Source organism: Salvelinus alpinus, chromosome 19, assembly GCF_045679555.1.
Source record: "Salvelinus alpinus chromosome 19, SLU_Salpinus.1, whole genome shotgun sequence".
Lineage (NCBI taxonomy): Eukaryota > Metazoa > Chordata > Actinopteri > Salmoniformes > Salmonidae > Salvelinus > Salvelinus alpinus.
The window spans coordinates 13970327-13993317 of NC_092104.1; the positions used below are offsets into that span (position 1 = coordinate 13970327).

The 22991-nt window shown below is 42.1% G+C and overlaps 1 protein-coding gene across 14 annotated transcripts in view; it reads left to right on the plus strand.

Moving 5' to 3' along the window:
• Positions 1–22991, plus strand: part of LOC139545029 (potassium channel subfamily T member 1-like) — a 197393-nt gene that overhangs the window by 172071 nt on the left and 2331 nt on the right. For 6 of the 14 annotated variants that reach the window (XM_071352365.1, XM_071352369.1, XM_071352370.1 and 3 more), the window contains 9 exons: positions 10915–10986; positions 11930–12064; positions 13286–13397; positions 13770–13871; positions 14652–14735; positions 14988–15116; positions 15773–15793; positions 16754–17060; positions 18745–18807. In XM_071352365.1, coding sequence (XP_071208466.1) covers positions 10915–10986; positions 11930–12064; positions 13286–13397; positions 13770–13871; positions 14652–14735; positions 14988–15116; positions 15773–15793; positions 16754–17060; positions 18745–18807 — 1025 coding nt within the window. Of the gene's footprint in view, positions 1–10914; positions 10987–11929; positions 12065–13285; positions 13398–13769; positions 13872–14651; positions 14736–14987; positions 15117–15772; positions 15794–16753; positions 17061–18744; positions 18808–22616 lie in introns of all 14 variants that reach the window. The other 8 variants (XR_011668982.1, XR_011668981.1, XR_011668983.1 and 5 more) reach the window with 4 other exon arrangements.

The following is a 22991-nucleotide window of genomic DNA, read 5'->3' on the forward strand; positions in this document are numbered from 1 at the left end:
TAATACCCATTCGTGTGTATGTACTGTACTTTATGTGTGGTTGCAGTTGTCTATGTCCTGTCCATTGTCATGGAATTATTCTAATCAAAGTAGAGAGACTTTTAGATTTCTTTAAAACAACACAACTTTATAATTTAATTACTGCACTAATGGAGTTGGTTGGTAACCACCCTTAAGGTAATCACTGAGAACTCTACGAGCAGAACTAACCACAGCATTTCATAGTTAAGACATATTCTCCTGAATATGTGACAAACAACAGATTTGTGAAATTATACAAAGGTACATTGTGCTCTCATGCAACATTTACATTGCACCAGGTTTCTGTCTCTAGGTCATTTACTACTTTGTTATACAAAAATACTAATGCAACATAGGACACTAGGTCCTTCCCTTAATTTATGAAGTCCAGTATTCATCTGCCATGTGGGAGAAATAAACTGGAGGGAGGTCCTGCCTGGCACCGGCAGACAGGCACACAGACACTAATCATGGAATGGAATGCAGTCTTTAGGTTTTATCACCAAGGCATCGTAAATCAACTGTCAGCGTTAAGCCTCAGAGACTCATTTCAGAAGAACAGACATTGTGAAAATACTAATATGAATACATTCTAATATAAAAGTAATGTTATTAACATATTGTTGTAATTCTACCACATTCCCCCATTTTGAGACTTAGTCTCAACTTAAAAGATAATTACAACTTTTAAAAAAATACATGAATAAAAATAAAATATCAAACCTCTAACTCAAACATATAGGAAAATAATCCTTGCACCAGTATATTACCATTGTAAATTACCATCCGTTAGTTCATTGAGTTTTTCAACCTTAACATAAAATTATCCTTCATTGGGAATAATATAAACATTAAAATATCGTTAAGAAATTCTCAGCAATCTAAATCGGAGTACATTTTACCATCAGTACGAAACACAATCCTCATGTTGATACTGAGCACACTCCCATTGGTCAGCATAGTGGAAATAACTATTTCTATCCCCATCTGTAGAAACTAAAATTAGCATATATTGTTGGACAAATCCAGGTAGTGACTCCTGGTTTAATTACAATTTATTCAGTTTAGTGCCAAATGAATATGACCCAGGACAAGCATCATGATCTCACTATTTATAAGGCAACGCCTATGGACTCTATGTTCCCATTAGCTTAAACCTGCTATAGTTCCTGAGTATTATCAGTATCATCAAAAATGTAATCAAATAGATTAGGATCAGTTTCACTCTCAGGATCAGAGTTCACCCTCTCCATTCACCAAGGCATGCTGAGAATAGTGTCAACATCTTTAGTACACAACTTCTTTACTCATGTCACAATTAGTAAAACAACAATCAAAAACAATCCACTTATAGTTATTATCATACTAAAAACGTACTCAAATCAATTAGTCAGTTTTCAAAAAAATCATTCAGCTTCCAAATCATAATCAAAACTCAATGAATTATCCAACCCAAATTTAGAATGACAATGCTTCAGTGATTCTCATTGGTTCTATCACTCAAAGTTAAAACTTTAACACACATCAACACTGGCAGAATGTACATTTATATTAACATACAGTATAATTATCCATAATTGTAGTATCAACTTTCTCATCACAATTATAATTACAGATCAGTATCTCAATGTATTCTTATTGTAACGGCTGTCGCTCTCCTCATCCTCGGACGAGGTGAGGAGAGAAGGATCTTCAGACCAAAATGCAGCTTGAGGGAAATAAGCCATCTTTATTATAAATACGACGATGGCAACACGAAACGAAACAAAACACTTTCAAACTACAAAACAAGAAAACGACGTTGAACGAAACCTGAACATAAACTTACATAACTAAACATAAACTTACGTACAGGAAACGGACGACATCGAAACGAAACGAAACAAACAAACGCTACAGTCCCATGTGGTACGAACATACATACAGACATAGGAGACAATCACCCACAACGAACACTGTGACAACGCCTACCTAAATATGACTCTTAATTAGAGGAACGCCAAACACCTGCCTCTAATTAAGAGCCATACCAGGCAACCCAAAACCAACACAGAAACAGAAAACATAGAATGCCCACCCAACCTCACGTCCTGACCAACTAACACACAAAAACTAACATAAATAGGTCAGGAACGTGACAGTACCCCCCCCACAAGGTGCGAACTCCGGACGCACCAGCACAAAATCTAGGGGAGGGTCTGGGTGGGCATCTAACCACGGTGGTGGTTCAGGCTCGGGGCGCGGTTCCCACCCCACCATAATCCATCCTAACTTCCTCCCTCCAAGAATGTCCACCCTCTTTTGACCCCCACAAAATTCCCTTAACAACATATCTAATAGGGACAACCCCGGGACAGAGAGATAAATCAAGAAAGAGGGATAGATAAGAATATAGAGATAGATGAAGATAGAGAGGGAGATTAGGATAGAGGGGCAACTCCGGACTGAAAGGCAGCTCCGGACAGAGAGACAGCTCTGGACTGATGGGCAGTTCTGGGTATCCAGCCTTTTCAGGCTGAAGGGCAGCTCATGGCTGAATGACGAATCTCGATGCTCATGGCTGGCTGACGGCTCTCGACGCTCATGGCAGGCTGACGGCTCTCGACGCTCATGGCAGGCTGACGGCTCTCGACGCTCATGGCAGGCTGACGGCTCTCGACGCTCATGGCAGGCTGACGGCTCTCGACGCTCATGGCAGGCTGACGGCTCTCGACGCTCATGGCTCTCTGACGGCTCTGGCTGCTCATGGCTCTCTAACGGCTCTAGCTGCTCATGGCTCTCTGACGGCTCTGGCTGCTCATGGCTCTCTGACGGCTCTGGCTGCTCATGGCTCTCTGACGGCTCTGGCTGCTCATGGCTCTCTGACGGCTCTGGCTGCTCATGGCTCGCTGACGGCTCTGGCAGATCCTGTCTGATTGGCGGCTCTGGCAGATCCTGTCTGATTGGCGGCTCTGGCAGATCCTGTCTGATTGGCGGCTCTGGCAGATCCTGTCTGGTTGGCGGCTCTGGCAGATCCTGTCTGGTTGGCGGCTCTGGCAGATCCTGTCTGGCTGACGGCTCTAGCGGCTCCTGTCTGGCTGACGGCTCTAGCGGCTCCTGTCTGGCTGACGGCTCTGTAGGCTCATGGCAGACGGGCGGCTTTGCAGGCTCATGGCAGACGGGCGGCTTTGCAGGCTCCTGGCAGACGGATGGCTCAGACGGCGCTGGGGAGACGGATGGCTCAGATGGCGCTGGGGAGACGGATGGCTCAGATGGCGCTGGGGAGACGGATGGCTCAGATGGCGCTGGGGAGACGGATGGCTCAGATGGCGCTGGGGAGACGGATGGCTCAGATGGCGCTGGGGAGACGGATGGCTCTGGCCGGATATGGCGCACTGTAGACCTGGTGCGTGATGCCGGAACTGGAGGCACCGTGCTAATGACAAGCACCTTCCTACTAGTGCGGGGAGCAGGGACAGGGCACACTGTATTCTCAAAGCCTACTCTATCCCTGATGCGTGGTACCGGCACTGGTGACACCGGGCTGAGGACAAGCACATCAGGATTAGTAGGGGGAGAAGATACAGTGGGTTCAGGGCTCTGGAGACGCACAGGTAGCTTAGTGCGTGGGGCCGGAACTGGAGGCACCGGGCTAGATACACGCACTACAGGGAGAGTGCGTGGAGGAGGAACAGGGCTCAGGATACGCACTGGTAGCCTAGTGCGTAGTGTAGACACTGTAGGTACTAGGCTGGGGCGGGGAGGTGGTGCCGGAAATACCGGACCGTGGAGGCGTACTGGCACTCTTGAGCATTGAGCTTGCCCAACCTTACCTGGTTGAATACTCCCGGTTGCCCGACCAGTGCGGGGAGGTGGAATAACCCGCACCGGGCTATGTAGGCGAACCGGGGAAACCATGCGTAAGGCAGGTGCCATGTATGCCGGCCCGAGGAGACGCACTGGAGACCAGACGCGTTGAGCCGGCCTCATGACACCTGGCTCAATACTCAATCTAGCCCTACCAGTGCGGGGAGGTGGAATAACCCGCACTGGGCTATGCACTCGTACAGGAGACACCGTGCGCTCTACTGCGTAACACGGCGCCTGCCCGTACTCCCGCTCTCCACGGTAAGCCTGGGAAGTGGGCGCAGGTCTCCTACCTGCCCTTGGCCCACTATCTCCTAGCCCCCCCCCAAGAAATTTTTGGGAATTACTTACGGGCTTTTTCGGCTTCCGTGCCAGACGCGTTCCCTCATAGCTCCGGTTCCTCTCCCAGGTAGCCTCTGCTCTCCTCAATGCCTCCACCTGTTCCCATGGGAGGCGATCCCTCCCAGCCAGGATCTCCTCCCAAGTGTAGCAACCCTTTCCATCCAAAACATCGTCCCATGTCCATTGCTCCTTTCTCTCCTGTCCCTTACTCCGTTTCGTTTTCCCTTGCCGCTTGGTCTTAGCGTGTGTGGTGGGTGATTCTGTAACGGCTGTCGCTCTCCTCATCCTCGGACGAGGTGAGGAGAGAAGGATCTTCAGACCAAAATGCAGCTTGAGGGAAATAAGCCATCTTTATTATAAATACGACGATGGCAACACGAAACGAAACAAAACACTTTCAAACTACAAAACAAGAAAACGACGTTGAACGAAACCTGAACATAAACTTACATAACTAAACATAAACTTACGTACAGGAAACGGACGACATCGAAACGAAACGAAACAAACAAACGCTACAGTCCCATGTGGTACGAACATACATACAGACATAGGAGACAATCACCCACAACGAACACTGTGACAACGCCTACCTAAATATGACTCTTAATTAGAGGAACGCCAAACACCTGCCTCTAATTAAGAGCCATACCAGGCAACCCAAAACCAACACAGAAACAGAAAACATAGAATGCCCACCCAACCTCACGTCCTGACCAACTAACACACAAAAACTAACATAAATAGGTCAGGAACGTGACACTTATTCTAAATTACTATACATTTAGCAGAGTATAGACCTCCACAATCAACCTGATACCCCAAAATAAACAATTTTGGACAAGGCTAAATCAATTACGGCAACAGTTGACCAACTCCTTCCTTCCCCGGCACTCAATCTTCTGGCATCTCTTCATTTTCTTCTTCAGATAGCTTTACAGTTCAAAGTGGATGGCCCATGATAATGTCCCAAGCTCAATGTCTCACCTAACCACCACCACCTCTACCACCCATTATGTCTTGTTCATTTGCCAACCAGTATACCAGCAACATGAGAGAAGTTTGGAACAGATCTCTCTCCATCCTCACTCCACGTGGACTCCTGTCACACTCCTGGTAGAAAAGGCCTGAGAGAAAAAGCAGTTGATAGCTTCGATTGGATGCAGTGTACAGGATGCTGGCTCTGACTCCAGTTTCTCGATAGAAGTTGTGAGGACAGGGCCGTATTGAATGCCATTTTCTTCTTCAGCTGGTCAGAGGGGGTTTTGAGGTTCACATCGTTCTTGGCCGAATTATCCCTGCCATCCATCAAGACCCCATCTGTAGTCACCTTCACTATAACCTTGAGAGAGGACAGATCAGAACAACAGTTTAGTTCAGGGCATGTCTGATTCGGGAAATCCAGACAAGCATTGACTGTATGACAAATTATTACTTTTAACAACTATTCTTAATACAAATTTCTAAAACAAAAGTTTTAAAAAACTAGACATTCTGTTTTTCAAATTGACTTATACTCCCCTATCACACTGTCGACCTCATTGCAGAGTCACAGTATCAGAAAGTTAGACTGCTAATCTCGATCATCCAGCAGACCCAATCTGGTGAGATTTATGTCTAACAAAACAGCATAAACAACACAACAATACAATCCTTCATATATCACTCCATGCAATCCTACATATCACTGGAGGTGTATAAACTTCAATACAAAAACCTTTGGAGGACTGGTAATTCCCCCATTTTGACACGACTCACAACGTGATTAATGTGTAAAACAAACAACACCACTGCTGGTTAAATAAAAATCAAACAATGTAAAATAACAAATTGAGTTAGAATCACTATCCTTAATAACTCCATAAATATTTTTTTTTTACCCATACTTGATTCAAGGAATAGAAAAATAGACTAGAGACAGGTCTATTCTTCTAATGGTCCGAATCACACATATAACTATTAATTATAAACTTCTCCATAATTATCAGTATTACAAATGACCTTCAAATCAGTATTACATATGACCTTTAAATCATCATCCAATGTCTCTCAGCTTTCCAGTGAGGGCGATCAAACCACACTAGGAAGTCAGAGGTCATACAAACCAGTCAATTAAGTGTTTCTTTCTATTTTAGACTAATAATTGAAAAACAGTCAAATATTTAATATATTTAATATCCCAGGTTTGCAGTACGTTTATCCAGGTCATTTATTATCAAAATAATTCACATGTTGAATTAAAACTCACAAACTAAAAACGTAAGAAAATTCTGTGTGTGCCCCTTTAAGGTGCAGTCTGTCTAACCCGTGAAAAACCCACTAAACCAAATGAAATGAACCCACACAATAAGTCAAACACGGTATTAACACCACTAACAAATATTCATAACAAGTGTGTTGTGTGTGGGTATTTGCAAACCATAGGGTAAACTTAAAATACATCAGATGATACATGGTCCCTTTAAGCAGAATAAACACCTTCTAAAATAAACAAACCCAGAACCCATTTCTGGTAATCTTATCATTGCAACCTGTTGCATTGATGTAGTAAAATATAAACCTGTTGTTTAACAAATCTAGAACCTTCAAAAAGTTGGTGATATCTTATCAACATAATAGTCAAAACTAACTGCAATCCACTTCAATTACTTGACACTGTTCCACGTCATGTAAACAGATTATCGTTTTAGAATACATTAACTGTTCTCTTAAATCACTGGTGTTACCCAAACTATAGAATTGAGTAATAATAATTAGAAATTGTCAAAGAACATCTCTGCATTCAACAAAATTAACCCACTTCGTCCCTTACAGCCCGCTCGAGTTCAGCGAGCACCAGTCGCTTACACCCGCGGACTAAAACTGGGAAACTCTTCTATTCTTACCAGTATATATATATATTTTTTTTTAATAAACCAGTCTCAAACAACATGCTGTATTTATCTCTATCGTAAGGTGAAAACAAACTTAACAGCTTTCTCTTCCCTTTCGACTTCACACTTATTAAATGACCAAGACTTTAAAATTAACATGTAATGCGCCAAATTTATAAAATACTTAAGGAAAAAGATACATTTCGGAGGGAACTCAAATAGTTCACAATGCTGGAGCCTCTTTCTGCCCACAACATCAATACATTGCTGTTGTAGCCTATTATCATGCAATAATGAATACCCATGTTTAGTTATCAATTATGATCATAGTCACAGCTCTATTGCAATTGCCTATCTGCTATTATTGGAATGCATTAGATATAGGTAACAGTCCATTCTGATTAGCCTACAGGTAATAAAACAAACACTTGCTGTTTTTGACAAGCGTATATACAATTCATATCCATAGTATTAATATTTTGTCAATACCATAGACCCGATGCTATTGAAATGACAAAGAAATCCTGAAAATAACCTAAGCATAATGGTTTGTAGTCTTAACATCTGGCAATTCATATCCATAGTATTAATATCAAGTCAATACCATAGACCCGATGCTATTGAAATGACAAAGAAATCCTGCAAATAACCCAAGCGTAATGGTTTATAGTCTTAACATCTGGCACATAATAACGACACAATTCCCAGAAAATAGCCTTACAGTTCGTCCAAGTGTTTCGCCGCAGAGATTTTCACATGCACAAAGGGGATTTATTCACCGTCATAGTAGTCAAATAAATAAAATCAACATCCATTGATGTAAAACTAGATCTTGCGCCTTGTAATAAAAGCGGATTATCTTTTCTCATGCGACATATTTAAATTGCTTTACTATATCACATTAGCTCTGCAATGATAATTAGTTTGATGGAAACCCTAATTTGGCTTTGTACGATGTTATAAGTTACGTCGAGATTCCATCTTAATTCGCTGTAACTTTATGGGGAAAGGGTTTATTCGATAAATATAGCAACTCCTCTCATACTGTGAAAAATTAATTTAAAAAAGCAGGCCTTATGGGCAGTTTTATTTTAAATGTAGTACCCGGATGGAGAAAATCCCATACAGGATTTATAGTTACATCGGTTAGGGGTAATTTCCCATATTTTAACCAAAAGTGGACATACGCCAATCAGTTTCTGAGACTATTGCCCAGACTTTGTAGACAGTCAGAAATGCTTAAACCTCATATTTATCAAATTATCCATAAAAGGGACCAACTCAGAAAACGTAATTTCCCCCCCCATCCCTGACGTACATCTACGTTTTGGGTGCGCAAGTTACTATATGAATATTATTCAAATTATTACTTTATCAATTCTCTAGTAATTGATTACATAACATTCATTATATTTTCGTATATTCACAGAATCCATATAGAACATTAGAAATCTTAAGTACTCACATTAATTAACCACTCCATGTGCGTTTCCAACAACTCTCCATCGCCCTACTCCCAGCGGAACCCAAAACCCAAGTTTCCCGGATGCTGCCCGGCGTGTCATGGGATCCTCAATGGGTCTCTAACCTCCCAGAAACCACGGCAAAGTCTAGCCTCCCAGAAACTATAGACTTGCTTCTACTTTATAAAATAACATCCCGCTCTCAATACCACCCTGTGATATTCTATGATGGGCAGTGATGTACGGAACCCAACTATTATGCTACATAGCTAAACTTATTATCCATATTTAAATCAGTTTATTATAAACATTTCTGTATCTTATTATCCAAACTTCAGACTGATAACACATTCACACAATGCTATTCCCAAACACACTTAATCATTATTTGTATAACTTGCAGGAATATTTTCTTCTATAACGAGGCCCAAATTTGGAATGTCAAATCTATTACATTAACATTTTACCCTAACGAATTTTTCCATAATCATAAATTCCTTCTGTTAGGTTCTTATTTTTCAGAGTAAATAACTCACTGACACTAGAGAAGCTTAACCAAGTTGAATTCTTCCCAAAGGGAAGACGAAAAAAACATTTCATACAACCACTGATAACCCTTTCTCCTTGGCTGAGTCTCCTCCTCCACAACTGAACAGCCAATGCATCTCTGTTGCTAGACAGAACAGTGATATCTGTAATATCAGTGATATCTGTTCTTCCTCACTTCATCAACCTGACCTCTACCCCAAAGTGCTCACACCTCCCCAACTCAAGGCTGCCATGGTTATTGATACCAGACTGTGTCTCTTCTCCTCCCAGAGTATCCCTGATGGCAAACAATAACATATCCTGACAATGTAAACGTTATACATTACCCTCTCTCCCTCAGTGACATTGTTCGTTTCCAAGATCTATCAAGTCTTTAGTATTTAATGTTCAAAGTTTACCCCGAATCCAACACCTCTAAGGTTTCCAAATTTGGGAAACCTGCAAGGATCGTCCCACTGAGATACAATGGCCGGACCACATCCTAAAAGACTGGCCGAAATAGAATGTCTAGACATCATACAAACACACCGGTATGCGCAACCTGTTCTTCAAACAGGATTTCTCATAAACTTCAATTGAAGAGCGCCTACATTCCTAGGGTTCATAATAAGATACTTATTTATCTTTTCCAAACCTACTCCACGTCCCTCAGGAATACTTTAAAGACAATGAACACCCTTTTCGCATAACTGCCCACTTCCTACCTAGGTAAATAAGAGACTATACTTCTCTTTTCCAACCTACCCCACAACCTAGGATAAGGGTAACATGTCTTTCAAGAAAAATACATCATTAGCTACGTGACATTTTTTTTTGCCCACTCAATATTTTCGCCTAAAGTGCATTAACAATGTTCAATTAATGTTCAACATTTACGCCTAAACTGCCCACTCAACATTAACAATGTTCATTAATGTTCAATTAGTACTATTTATTCTGTGCACTTTCAAGTTCAATTATTGAAAGAAATCAGTCTCAACCTAAATCTAATTCTGTTCAAAATGACATTTCCATTCAGCTGATGCTCCCAGCCAGGTGGGGATCCGATCTGCTCCGTCTAGTGGAGTATGGCTTCCCCGGCTGCATCTAATGCAACTCCCGAGCACGGTTAACCTGGATTTCCCCGGGAACAAACAGCAAAATGAAGATTATCATCCCATCCTCGTCGCCAAATTGTTGTGGAATTATTCGAATCAAAGGAGAGAGACTTTTAGATTTCTTCAAAACAATGTAACTTTATTATTTCATTACTGCAGTAATGGAGTTGGTTGGTAACCACCCTTAAGGCAATTACTGAGAACTCTACGAGCAGAACTAAGCCACAGCATTTTATGGTTAAGACACATCCACCTGAATACGTGACAAGCAACAGATTTGTGAAATTATACTAAGGTACATTGTGCTCTCATGCAATAGACAGCTAGATTTACATTGCACCAGGTTTCTGTCTCGAGGTCATTTACTACTTGTTTCTACAAATTATACAAAAATACTAATGCAACATAGGACACTAGGTCCTTCCCTTAATTTATGAAGTCCAGTATTCATCTGCCATGTGGGAGAAATAAACTGGAGGGAGGTCCTGCCTGGCACCGGCAGACAGGCACACAGACACTAATCATGGAATGGAATGCAGTCTTTAGGTTTTATCACCAAGGCATCGTAAATCAACTGTCAGCGTTAAGCCTCAGAGACTCATTTCAGAAGAACAGACATTGTTAAAATACTAATATGAATACATTCTAATATAAAAGTAATGTGATTAACATAATGTTGTAATTCTACCACACCCTATTGATGTAGTGTTGTGATTCCTGCAGGCCTGACAATCACTTCCTAGAAGCCATCTGCTGTTTCCCAATGGTCTACTTCATGGCTGGAACTATAGATAAGTAGGTGTTCATTACTCCTTCATTACTGGAATGCCTCACTTCACAGAATTCCAATGACCCTGGTCAATTCCAATGACATCCCAATGACATTATGCAGTGCCCCCCTCATTTACACATTAATTAGCTATACAGTGCATTTGGAGAGTATACTTTACAGCCTTATTCTGAAATTGATGAAGTTGTTGTTTTTCCGAATCAATCTACACACAATATCCCCTAATGACAAAGCAAAAACACAAATTGTTGCAAATTTATTAAAAAATATATATATATATATCACATATACATAAGTATTCAGACCCTTTACTCAGTACTTTGTTGAAGCACCTTTGGCAGCGATTACAGCCTTGAGTCTTCTTTGGTATGATGCTACAAGCTTGGCACACCAGTATTTAGGGAGTTTAACCCATTCTTCTCTGCAGATCCTCTCAAGCTCTGTCAGGTTGGATGGGGAGCATCGCTGCACCGCTATTTTCAGGTCTCTCCAGAGAAGTTCGATCGGGTTCAAGTCCGGGCTCTGGCAGGGCCACTCAAGGACATTAAAAGACTTGTCCCAAAGCCACTCCTGCGTTGTCTTGGCTGTGTGCATCTCAAGGATGATCAATGGAAACACGATGACCAAAACTTTTTTCGCTTTCTATTTATGTTAAGGGGTATTGTGTGTAGATTGATGAGAATTATTTTTATTTCATCCATTTTAGAATAAGGCTGTAACGTAACAAAATGTGGAAAAAGTCAAGGGGTCTGTATACTTTCCGATTGCACTGTATATTATATCACATATCATTACTATCCAGGGGATTTGCAATTAACGAGTGTCATTAATGACATATTATAGGTCAGGTAAAAGTCATGAATGTCATAATATGATATTTTGTGTTGGGTTCTCTTTGTGGCAGCTTGTCACGATGTGTTGTGTTATGATGGGTTCTCTTTGTGGCAGCCTGGACAATCTTCTGCAGTGTGGCATCATCTATGCTGATAACCTGGTGGTGGTGGACAAGGAGAGCACCATGAGTGCTGAGGAAGACTATATGGCAGACGCCAAAACCATAGTCAACGTACAGACCATGTTCAGGTATGCTGTGAGATGCCTACTTCTATGTTTAATGATGTACAGTAAATGCGCTGCACACAGATTGGTTGTAGGTCTTAATTTCAAGTAACCTATTACGGCACAGTGTGGACTACTTGCAGTATAGTAAATCATTATAAATACTCTGTCTTTAAAATTCAAGAGGGAAAATCATTTTTCAAGCATGACATTAAACAATTAAATACACTCTGGAAATTCAAAGTAATTTGAAATTCCGAAGATATTCCGATGAAATTATGAGATGAAAGTATCAGATGAAAGTATCAGATGAAAGTATCAGATGAAAGTATGAGATGAAAGTATCAGATGAAAGTATGAGATGAAAGTATCAGATGAAAGTATCAGATTAAAATATCAGATGAAAGTATCAGATGAAAGTCACATGAAATTCAGATCAAAGTTTAAAAAAAAAAAAAAAATATTTCATGTCATAATGAAGTTAGATGAAAGTCTCAGATGAAAGTGTCAGATGAGTCAGATGACAGTCAGATGAAGTGTCAGATGAAGGTGTTAGATGACAGTCAGATGAAAGTCAGATGAAAGTGTCAGATGAAGGTGTTAGATGACAGTCAGATGAAAGTGTCAGATGAAGGTGTTAGATGACAGTCAGATGAAGGTGTTAGATGACAGTCAGATAAAGTGTCAGATGAAGGTGTTAGATGAAAGTCAGATGAAAGTGTCAGATGAAGGTGTTAGATGACAGTCAGATGAAAGTGTCAGATGAAGTGTCAGATGAAGGTGTTAGATGACAGTCAGATGAAAGTGTCAGATGAAGGTGTTAGATGACAGTCAGATGACAGTCAGATAAAGTGTCAGATGAAGGTGTTAGATGACAGTCAGATGAAAGTGTCAGATAAAGTGTCAGATGAAAGTGTTAGATGACAGTCAGATGAAAGTGTCAGATGAAGGTGTTAGATGACAGTCAGATGAAAGTGTTAGATGTTGTTGTTTTTCATGAAAGTAAAATGAATAAACCATTGGGTGAAACTATATTAAACCGCATCTATCAGAGCATCTATCAGGGTAGAAAAGTTTCATTCAACATCCCAAAACTGAAACCATGCATCACTGCTAGATTGGTACTTACCCATGAGCCCAAAGCATGGAATCTCTTTGACTCCTTCCTTCCTTCCTACTCTCTCTCTCTCTCTCTCTCCTCTTCCTCCACCCTCTCCCTCTCTATCTAACCATCTATCCCTCCAGGCTGTTCCCCAGTCTTAGTATCATCACTGAGCTGACCCACCCCTCCAACATGAGATTTATGCAGTTCAGAGCTAAGGACTGCTACTCTCTGGCTCTCTCCAAACTAGAGAAGGTGAGTTCAGCGTGGGGGCATGTAACTCCTCCATCTTTAGATCTGAGGCTTCAGCCCTCATTACTGACTCTCTGTCTGTGTGGATGTCATGTGGGAGGTGAACTCTGTTACACAGAATCAGACATGAAGATATAAAGCTCTGGACTGGGTTAACAAGCCAGCTGATGACAGTTCATGTGCTCTCTCTCCCTTCCCTCTTTCTCTCATTCTCTATCTCCTCCCTCTCCCCTCTCCCCTCTCTCCTCCCCCCCCCTCTATCTCCTCCCTCTCCCCTATCTGCTCTATCCTCCCACTCTCTCTCTCTTCTCCCTCCCTTTCTCTCTCCTTCCCTCCCTCTCTCTCTCTGCTCTCTCCTCCCTCTCCCCCTTATAGATAGAGCGTGATAAGGGTTCCAACCTGGCCTTCATGTTCCGTTTGCCGTTCGCTGCAGGCAGAGTGTTCAGTATCAGTATGCTGGATACGTTGCTCTACCAGGTGGGTATTAGGGGTTATATCCCCAACCTTTTCGATATGTAGTGCATTACGTTTGACCAGGGCCCATAGGGACTGAAGACATTTCTGAATATGTATGGAATAGGATACCATCTGGGACTTAGCTTGGGAGTTTGTCCGCGGTGTGTCACCTTGTCTCAGCCAGCAGAGTGTAAATGGACTGTTTGAGCAGCTTAGTCTCTCCCGTAGGCACAGATCTATGATCAGCTTAGTCTCTCCCTTAGGCACAGATCTATGATCAGCTTAGTCTCTCCCGTAGGCACAGATCTATGATCAGCTTAGTCTCTCCCTGAGGCACAGATCTATGATCAGCTTCGTCTCTCCCTTAGGCACAGATTTGTGATCAGCTTAGTCTCTCCCTGAGGCACAGATCTATGATCAGCTTAGTCTCTCCCGTAGGCACAGATCTATGATCAGCTTAGTCTCTCCCTTAGGCACAGATCTATGATCAGCTTAATCTCTCCCGTAGGCACAGATCTATGATCAGCTTAGTCTCTCCCTTAAGCACAGATCTATGATCAGCTTACCTTCTCTAAATCTGAACTATTAGGTGGAGAACCTCAAAACTGATCTTAGATCAGTGTCTCAAGGCAATACTATTCAGAAAAATAGAGAGAGAGAGGCCTACCGTATGTTTAAGAGCTATGTGATCATTCAGTAGTTTCTTACCCCTACTCTATAATGTTTCCTCTGGGACTAGAAATTAGTATTTTCAGTCTATGGTTCCTCCTGTTTGTTAATGCATTCTCTTGTTTTTTACAGTCATTTGTGAAGGACTATATGATTCCCATAGCAAGACTTCTACTAGGCCTGGACACCACGCCAGGGTCGGGTTACCTGTGTGCAGTAAGTATGGATATCTACAGTATGTTAGGATGTGTGTACTGTAAGTGTGTGGGTGCGTGCGTGCGCATCCATGCATGCGTGCGAGTTTGTGCCATGTGTGTGTGTGTGTGTGTGTGTGTGTGTGTGTGTGTGTGTGTGTGTGTGTGTGTGTGTGTGTGTGTGTGTGTGTGTGTGTGTGTGTGTGTGTGTGTGTGTGTGTGTGTGTGTGTGTGTCTCTATACTGAATGTGTCTACTTCCCTGCTCTTCCCCAGATGAAGGTGACAGAGGAGGACCTGTGGATCAGGACGTATGGCAGGTTGTTCCAGAAGCTGTGTTCCTCCAGTGCTGAGATTCCTATAGGCATCTACCGTACAGAGTCTCACATGTTCTCCTCCTCTGAGGTAAGACAGAATGGACACAGACCCTGTTCAAATACTTTAAAGATGCATCCTTCCTTCCGTTCTGCCTTTCTTCATTCCTTCCTACCGTCCTTCATTCCTTCCTAAATTCCTTCCTTCCTACCTTAATTCCTTCCTTTCTTTCTTTCTTCCTTTTTGGCCTTAGAAGGATACTTCAGGATTTTTTCATACTGGACACAGAGACATAAACATGTTGTCCGCCAGTTGATCTGACTGGGGAAGTAGATAAAGGGCCTCGTTGCCAAAATCCTGAAGTATCCCTTATTTTTTCCCTTCCTTGTTGAGGTAAGTGAAAGCAATAGGAATAGTAACCTTGCTTTCACTTGTCAAATTACATAATGATCAGTGATTGTCTCAAGGGTGAGAAAAAAGGAAGGATACATTTCTGGAAAAGTATTTGAACAAGCCCGCCTCTGAGTCATCCATAGATTATGGCCAATATATTTGTGCTATAATTGTGCTGCTATTCATTGTAATGATGCTTCATACGCGTCAATTAGTTATTTGGTGCTGCAATTCACACACACAAACATTCTTGGTCAAGTAAATGATATTTACTATTGTCAATGCTACTCTGTTCAGTTTTTTTTATTTCATCCATGGTGTGTTTTTGTTTGTTTGGTCTGTCTCATTCCTAGTTAAAGGATGGGTACCCACAGGTAAGATGGCATTATGGTCACATAACTGTCATTATCCGCTGAAATGTGCAGTGCATCAAAAAAGAACAGCATACATGTAGCTATTCTGTTTTCTTCAGCATTAAACACTTTGGTGAAGCTGTCACCCAAGTGCTTATTCATAATGCATTATAAATGCTTCCAGTTTATAGAACTTCTATCGCTGATGGAAAGTGTTAACAAAACATCCTATTGGATCCTCATACTGTCCACACAGTTGATATGGTATTAACCCTTCACCCTCCCCCTAGTCTCATCACAGTTGATATGGTATTAACCATTCACCCTCCCCCTAGTCTCATCACAGTTGATATGGTATTAACCCTTCACCCTCCCCCTAGTCTCATACTGTCCACACAGTTGATATGGTATTAACCCTTCACCCTCCCCCTAGTCTCATCACAGTTGATATGGTATTAACCCTTCACCCTCCCTGTACTCTCATCACAGTTTATATGGTATTAACCCTTCACCCTCCCTGTACTCTCATCACAGTTGATATGGTATTAACCCTTCACCCTCCCTGTACTCTCATCACAGTTTATATGGTATTAACCTTTCACCCTCCCCGTAGTCTCATCACAGTTGATATGGTATAAACCCTTCACCCTCCCCCTAGTCTCATACTGTCCACACAGTTGATATGGTATTAACCCTTCACCCTCCCCCTAGTCTCATCACAGTTGATATGGTATTAACCCTTCACCCTCCCTGTACTCTCATCACAGTTTATATGGTATTAACCCTTCACCCTCCCTGTACTCTCATCACAGTTGATATGGTATTAACCCTTCACCCTCCCTGTACTCTCATCACAGTTTATATGGTATTAACCTTTCACCCTCCCCGTAGTCTCATCACAGTTGATATGGTATTAACCCTTCACCCTCCCCCTAGTCTCATCACAGTTGATATGGTATTAACCCTTCACCCTCCCCCTAGTCTCAAGTCTCCATCAATGTAGAGGACACCGGCGGTGACGATCAGAGGGACAACAGACGCGAGTCATGGAAGGAGAAGACCAGAACACACCGGATGTCCACCACCAGCGAATCAGAACACCCGTTACTGAGGAAGAAGAGCCTCCAGTGGGCGCGGCGTCTGAGCCGTAAGAACACCAAACCTCCAAGCCGCTCCGAGCGGTTCTCCCAGCAGCGCCTCAACCTGTACCGGCGCTCAGAGAGACAGGAGCTGTCTGAGCTGGTTAAGAACCGCATGAAGCACCTGGGACTGCCCACTGTCGGATACGGTGAGCAGAATGTGACAGGACACCCTGATGGTACTAAGGGGCAGTACAGGGTGCTGTGTCATATTTAGTAACTGAGGGGCATTACAGGGTGCTGTGTCATATTTAGTAACTGAGGGGCATTACAGGGTGCTGTGTCATATTTAGTAACTGAGGAGCAGTACAGGGTGCTGTGTCATATTTAGTAACTAAGGGGCAGTACAGGGTGCTGTGTCATATTTAGTAACTGAGGGGCAGTACAGGGTGCTGTGTCATATTTAGTTACAGAGGGGCAGTACAGGGTGCTGTGTCATATTTAGTAACTGAGGGGCAGTACAGGGTGCTGTGTCATATTTAGTAACTAAGGGGCAGTACAGGGTGCTGTGTCATATTTAGTAACTGAGGGGCAGTACAGGGTGCTGTGTCATATTTAGTAACTGAGGGGCATTACAGGGTGCTGTGTCATATTTAGTTACAGAGGGGCAGTACAGGGTGCTGTGTCATATTTAGTAACTGAGGGGCAGTATAGGGTGCTGGGTCATATTTAGTAACTGAGGGGCAGTACAGGGTGCTGTGTCATATTTAGTAACTGAGGGGCAGTACAGGGTGCTGTGTCATATTTATTAACTGAGGGGCAGTACAGGGTGCTGTGTCATATTTAGTAACTGAGGGGCAGTACAGGGTGCTGTGTCATATTTATTAACTGAGGGGCAGTACAGGGTGCTGTGTCATATTTAGTTACAGAGGGGGCAGTACAGTATATGTGTCATCTTTCATAGTTTGGCTATTGATGCTGTATGGAATGAGAATGATGAGGGATTAGTTGGAGAATTTAGGATGGACATTATTGTTAGAGATGTTTGCGGTATATTTTGCTGCAAATTAGATATTATTGTTTGTCAATGACTAATTACTATTCTCAGCAGATGGAAATACTATCGTAGTAATATTATTAAGTTGTGTAGGTTTTTTAAAGACTGTTGTCTTCACCATACAACCTTGCCATCCATTCACCTCACTTCATTGAACACCATTTCAAGGGGTGTACAGAAGTGTCATAATGCCTCATAACATCAATAACCATATAAACATCCCACAATGCCTTACATTAACATTGAGGAGTATCCCATGCTCATTCCCCATTATTCAAAGTACTCTACATGACAGTATGTCAATGCACCTGCATAACCTGTTATGGATGTGCTTAACCTCTCTATGAATGTGCATAACCCTTCACTTGGATGGAAGGACGACTGAAGCATATGAAGCATTTTGCCTGCATCTCCTCCCTTTCTTTTCCTCTCTCCTCAGCTTCCTTCGCCCTCTTTTTGCAAAAGAAAAAATTATTTCTCTATATAATTCTCCATATAATTCTCCATATAGTGCTTATTACATAATACAGCCAGAAAGGCATAAAGAAAAACTGAAAAATGTAATACTTAATAAAGGATTACCGTTATTTTGAAATTGGATGCTTGAGCCAAATAGATATTTACATAATAAATAATAAAATAATTCTACAATTATTAAAAATAGATATTTAATAGCCTACCGTTTAACATGGGAACATGATTTTTTCTTTCTTTGAGTATTAGTTTGTTTTTACTTCCCCATTTTAAAACTGCAATTTGCATTTTTTCTGCTTGCCTGACCTTTTCTTTCTTCTCTCCTTTCTTTTTCCTTTCTGCCTTTCCCGTCTGGCTTGTAGAGGATGTTGCTAATCTTACCGCGAGCGATGTCATGAACCGAGTAAATCTAGGATATTTACAAGGTAATCCCACGTACAGTAGTGGTCACATACAGTATGCAACACATTTAATGTAGTCATCACTCTCTTAAACGTGTCAAGTGTTCTGAAAGCATTTGAATGACATCCTATATGTTGGAGAGTAGTGCTATTCTACGAACTATGGTCAGGTAAGAATGTTGTTAGGGGAATGTTTTCATCTAATATCTCTAATAATTATATTTTGTAAGAAAGTGGTGAATATAGGCCTACCACCATCCCTCTAAAAGGGGAGGCAGGTTGAGGATTGAACCAGTAGTAGTTTAGTATCTGGTTTGCACATCTATATGAGTAACAGAGTAAGAATACTGTGCTATTGAATGACAGTACTACAGTCACTGGCGTAACACAGTTTCTCTGGACCCCCGCAAGGTCGGAGTTCGCCCCCCCCCCAAGTAAAATCGAAGTATAGACTACTGATCACTGTCCACGGTGCTGATACTGTGACACGTCTACACGGCTGCATGCCTATCGGATCAATGGAGGTCTTTCTGTGGTGCCAGGGCTTAGCTTTGCTTTAGGTTATAGATAAATGTTTATTGGTAGGCCTATTTGGTCGTCATTTTCTCATTTTCTCAAGCTATACACAGTGTCGCAAAGCTGCCATTTAGACTGCTGACTGACGTCAAAAATGTAATTAAAGTTTGAAATTCAAATAAATGTTTGATGCAAATGTATACTAATCAGCTACCAATTGATAATTTTTTTAAATATACAGCTGTCCTGTATAGCCTACCTGAACCTGACTGCATGACATGAGCCGTCCTCGCACTCTCTCCCAGCTTGGATAGAAAGTTGCTGTGAATAAAACCAGTTTATTAATGCTAAATAATACAGTCAGTCCACCCTCAAAACACTAACTCACTAGAGATCGCTTCATTATGCAGTATAGGCTAATATCTATAGCTATGTACAGTATTTGTCTGCTATTTACTATAAAGTTGTAATAAAAATGACACATCATCTAGCCTAACAATGAGGGAAAAATGTATCGGCTGGAGGATACGTTTAGCCACTGTTAATGTTTGAACTCAGCATTTTTCGTACGTCTAAAAGCCTAAACAAATGGGCTGCAATATTCAAGGTAAATTTAATTAATTCCAGACTCCCCTGGTCTCCTGAAGTCCTTTTCTGGGTGCAAATGTTTTCACCACGGCCTGTACGTCCAGGTTGCGGGCCAGATTGTTTACTATACTGAGTATTACCAACCCAGACAGTCTTTCCTGACACATTGTGCATTATATGTCCATTGCGCTGCACACAATTTTAACTTAGTCTTGAGTGATGTATGCCAAGATATGCCAGAGATAGGGGACTGTTGATATTGCAAGCACACAACTTAAATGCTGGTTCACCGGTATGAACAATATCACAAACATATATTTTTTTGTACCAACCCTCAAGAACTGTTGTCCTCCGCTAAAGATGATAATCTGTTTGCATCTGCCAATTTATTGTCTGTCCAGTATCCAGACGACCTGTTCCCAGAGCTTCCTATTCAGTTAATCTCTTTCTGTAATGTGTTGAGTCTGTCAGTAAAGGAGAAAGAGAGGCTCAATTAAAGATGTTGCAGAACTGCTTATTTGAAGCACCACTCCCTTCTGACCAGTTTCCCTGATGTTGCTACGGCAATCAAGCTGTTTTTAACCATCCCTGTAACTGTCGCTTCTGCAGAAAGGTTGTTTTCTAAACTAAAACTGATAAAGAACTACCTAAGAAGCATTAGGCTCTCGGTCTGTTATGAGCTTTTGAACGCCTGAGTAAGCTCCACTCATTGCACTGTCACCGTCGTAGATTTGACAACGACATTTGTTCACCGATATCCCCTTACTTTCAATCAGTTGAATGATTTATTTCTCAAGGCCTGAGGCACTTTGATCAGTCACATTCTTGAAGCCCAGGAAACAAACACTTAGCTTCCTAGTACATATGGAAATTAAAAAGGTTTATGAATGACTTTTTGAAGGGTTAATGTCAAAATAATTTCTAAATATACAGTGGGGAGAACAAGTATTTGATACACTGCCGATTTTGCAGGTTTTCCTACTTACAAAGCATGTAGAGGTCTGTAATTTTTATCATAGGTACACTTCAACTGTGAGAGACGGAATCTAAAACAAAAATCCAGAAAATCACATTGTATGATTTTTAAGTAATTCATTTGCATTTTATTGCATGACATAAGTATTTGATCACCTACCAACCAGTAAGAATTCCGGCTCTCACAGACCTGTTAGTTTTTCTTTAAGAAGCCCTCCTGTTCTCCACTCATTACCTGTATTAACTGCACCTGTTTGAACTCGTTACCTGTATAAAAGACACCTGTCCACACACTCAATCAAACAGACTCCAACCTCTCCACAATGGCCAAGACCAGAGAGCTGTGTAAGGACATCAGGGATAAAATTGTAGACCTGCACAAGGCTGGGATGGGCTACAGGACAATAGGCAAGCAGCTTGGTGAGAAGGCAACAACTGTTGGCGCAATTATTAGAAAATAGAAGAAAATAGAAGAAGTTCAAGATGATGGTCAATCACCCTCGGTCTGGGGCTCCATGCAAGATCTCACCTCGTGGGGCATCAATGATCATGGGGAAGGTGAGGGATCAGCCCAGAACTACACAGCAGGACCTGGTCAATGACCTGAAGAGAGCTGGGACCACAGTCTCAAAGAAAACCATTAGTAACACACTACGCCGTCATGGATTAAAATCCTGCAGCGCACACAAGGTCCCCCTGCTCAAGCAGGCGCATGTCCAGGCCCGTCTGAAGTTTGCCAATGACCATCTGGATGATCCAGAGGAGGAATGGGAGAAGGTCATGTGGTCTGATGATTCAAAAATAGAGCTTTTTGGTCTAAACTCCACTCGCCGTGTTTGGAGGAAGAAGAAGGATGAGTACAACCCCAAGAACACCATCCCAACCGTGAAGCATGGAGGTGGAAACATCATTCTTTGGGGATGCTTTTCTGCAAAGGGGACAGGACGACTGCACCGTATTGAGGGGAGGATGGATGGGGCCATGTATTGCGAGATCTTAGCCAACAACCTCCTTCCCTCAGTAAGAGCATTGATGATGGGTCGTGGCTGGGTCTTCCAGCATGACAACGACCCGAAACACACAGCCAGGGCAACTAAGGAGTGGCTCCGTAAGAAGTATCTCAAGGTCCTGGAGTGGCCTAGCCAGTCTCCAGACCTGAACCCAATAGAAAATCTTTGGAGGGAGCTGAAAGTCCGTATTGCCCAGCGACAGCCCCGAAACCTGAAGGATCTGGAGACGGTCTGTATGGAGGAGTGGGCCAAAATCCCTGCTGCAGTGTGTGCAAACCTGGTCAAGAACTACAGGAAATGTATGATCTCTGTAATTGCAAACAAAGGATTCTGTACCAAATATTAAGTTCTGCTTTTCTGATGTATCAAATACTTATGTCATGCAATAAAATGCAAATTAATTACTTAAAAATCATACAATGTGATTTTCGGGATTTTTGTTTTAGATTCCGTCTCTCACAGTTGAAGTGTACCTATGATAAAAATTACAGACCTCTACATGCTTTGTAAGTAGGAAAATCGGCAAAATCGGCAGTGTATCAAATACTTGTTCTCCCCACTGTATATATAAACTTCAATGACAGGCGCATGACCCTCCAGAGCTCGTGGCCCCCTGTCTTGCGGGGGCTGTGGGGGTGTCTGGTTCGCCAGTGACTACAGTAGCCTGTGAGTGACAGAGTTAGAATGCTGTGTTATTGAACAAGACTACAGTAGCCTGTGAGTTAACAGTGTTGGCCATCTTAGAGTTACAGGGCATTTCAGAGCAGCTGTTAGGAGAGGAGACCAGAACAGGTTAGATGGAGACTCATGATCAAACATCACTACTGCATGTCTCTGTGTGATGATGGCAGTGGTGGGTGGCAGACACACAGTCTTTCTTTCTCTTTGTCCTCTGCATTGTGTGGACTGAAGTGGGAGACATAGGCCTAGTTCACACTTAGGTTGAACAACTGATGTACGGTAGTCAAATATGTTGTAGGCTACATCAGTTTTACCTGTGTTAACTAAGCCTTGTTGACTGGCGATGGATGAGGAGAGATGGCCAGACGGAGTACCAAGTTACTGTAGGACAGGAGAGTGTGGTTAGATACATTACAGGGTGGTGGGATGGGACAGGAC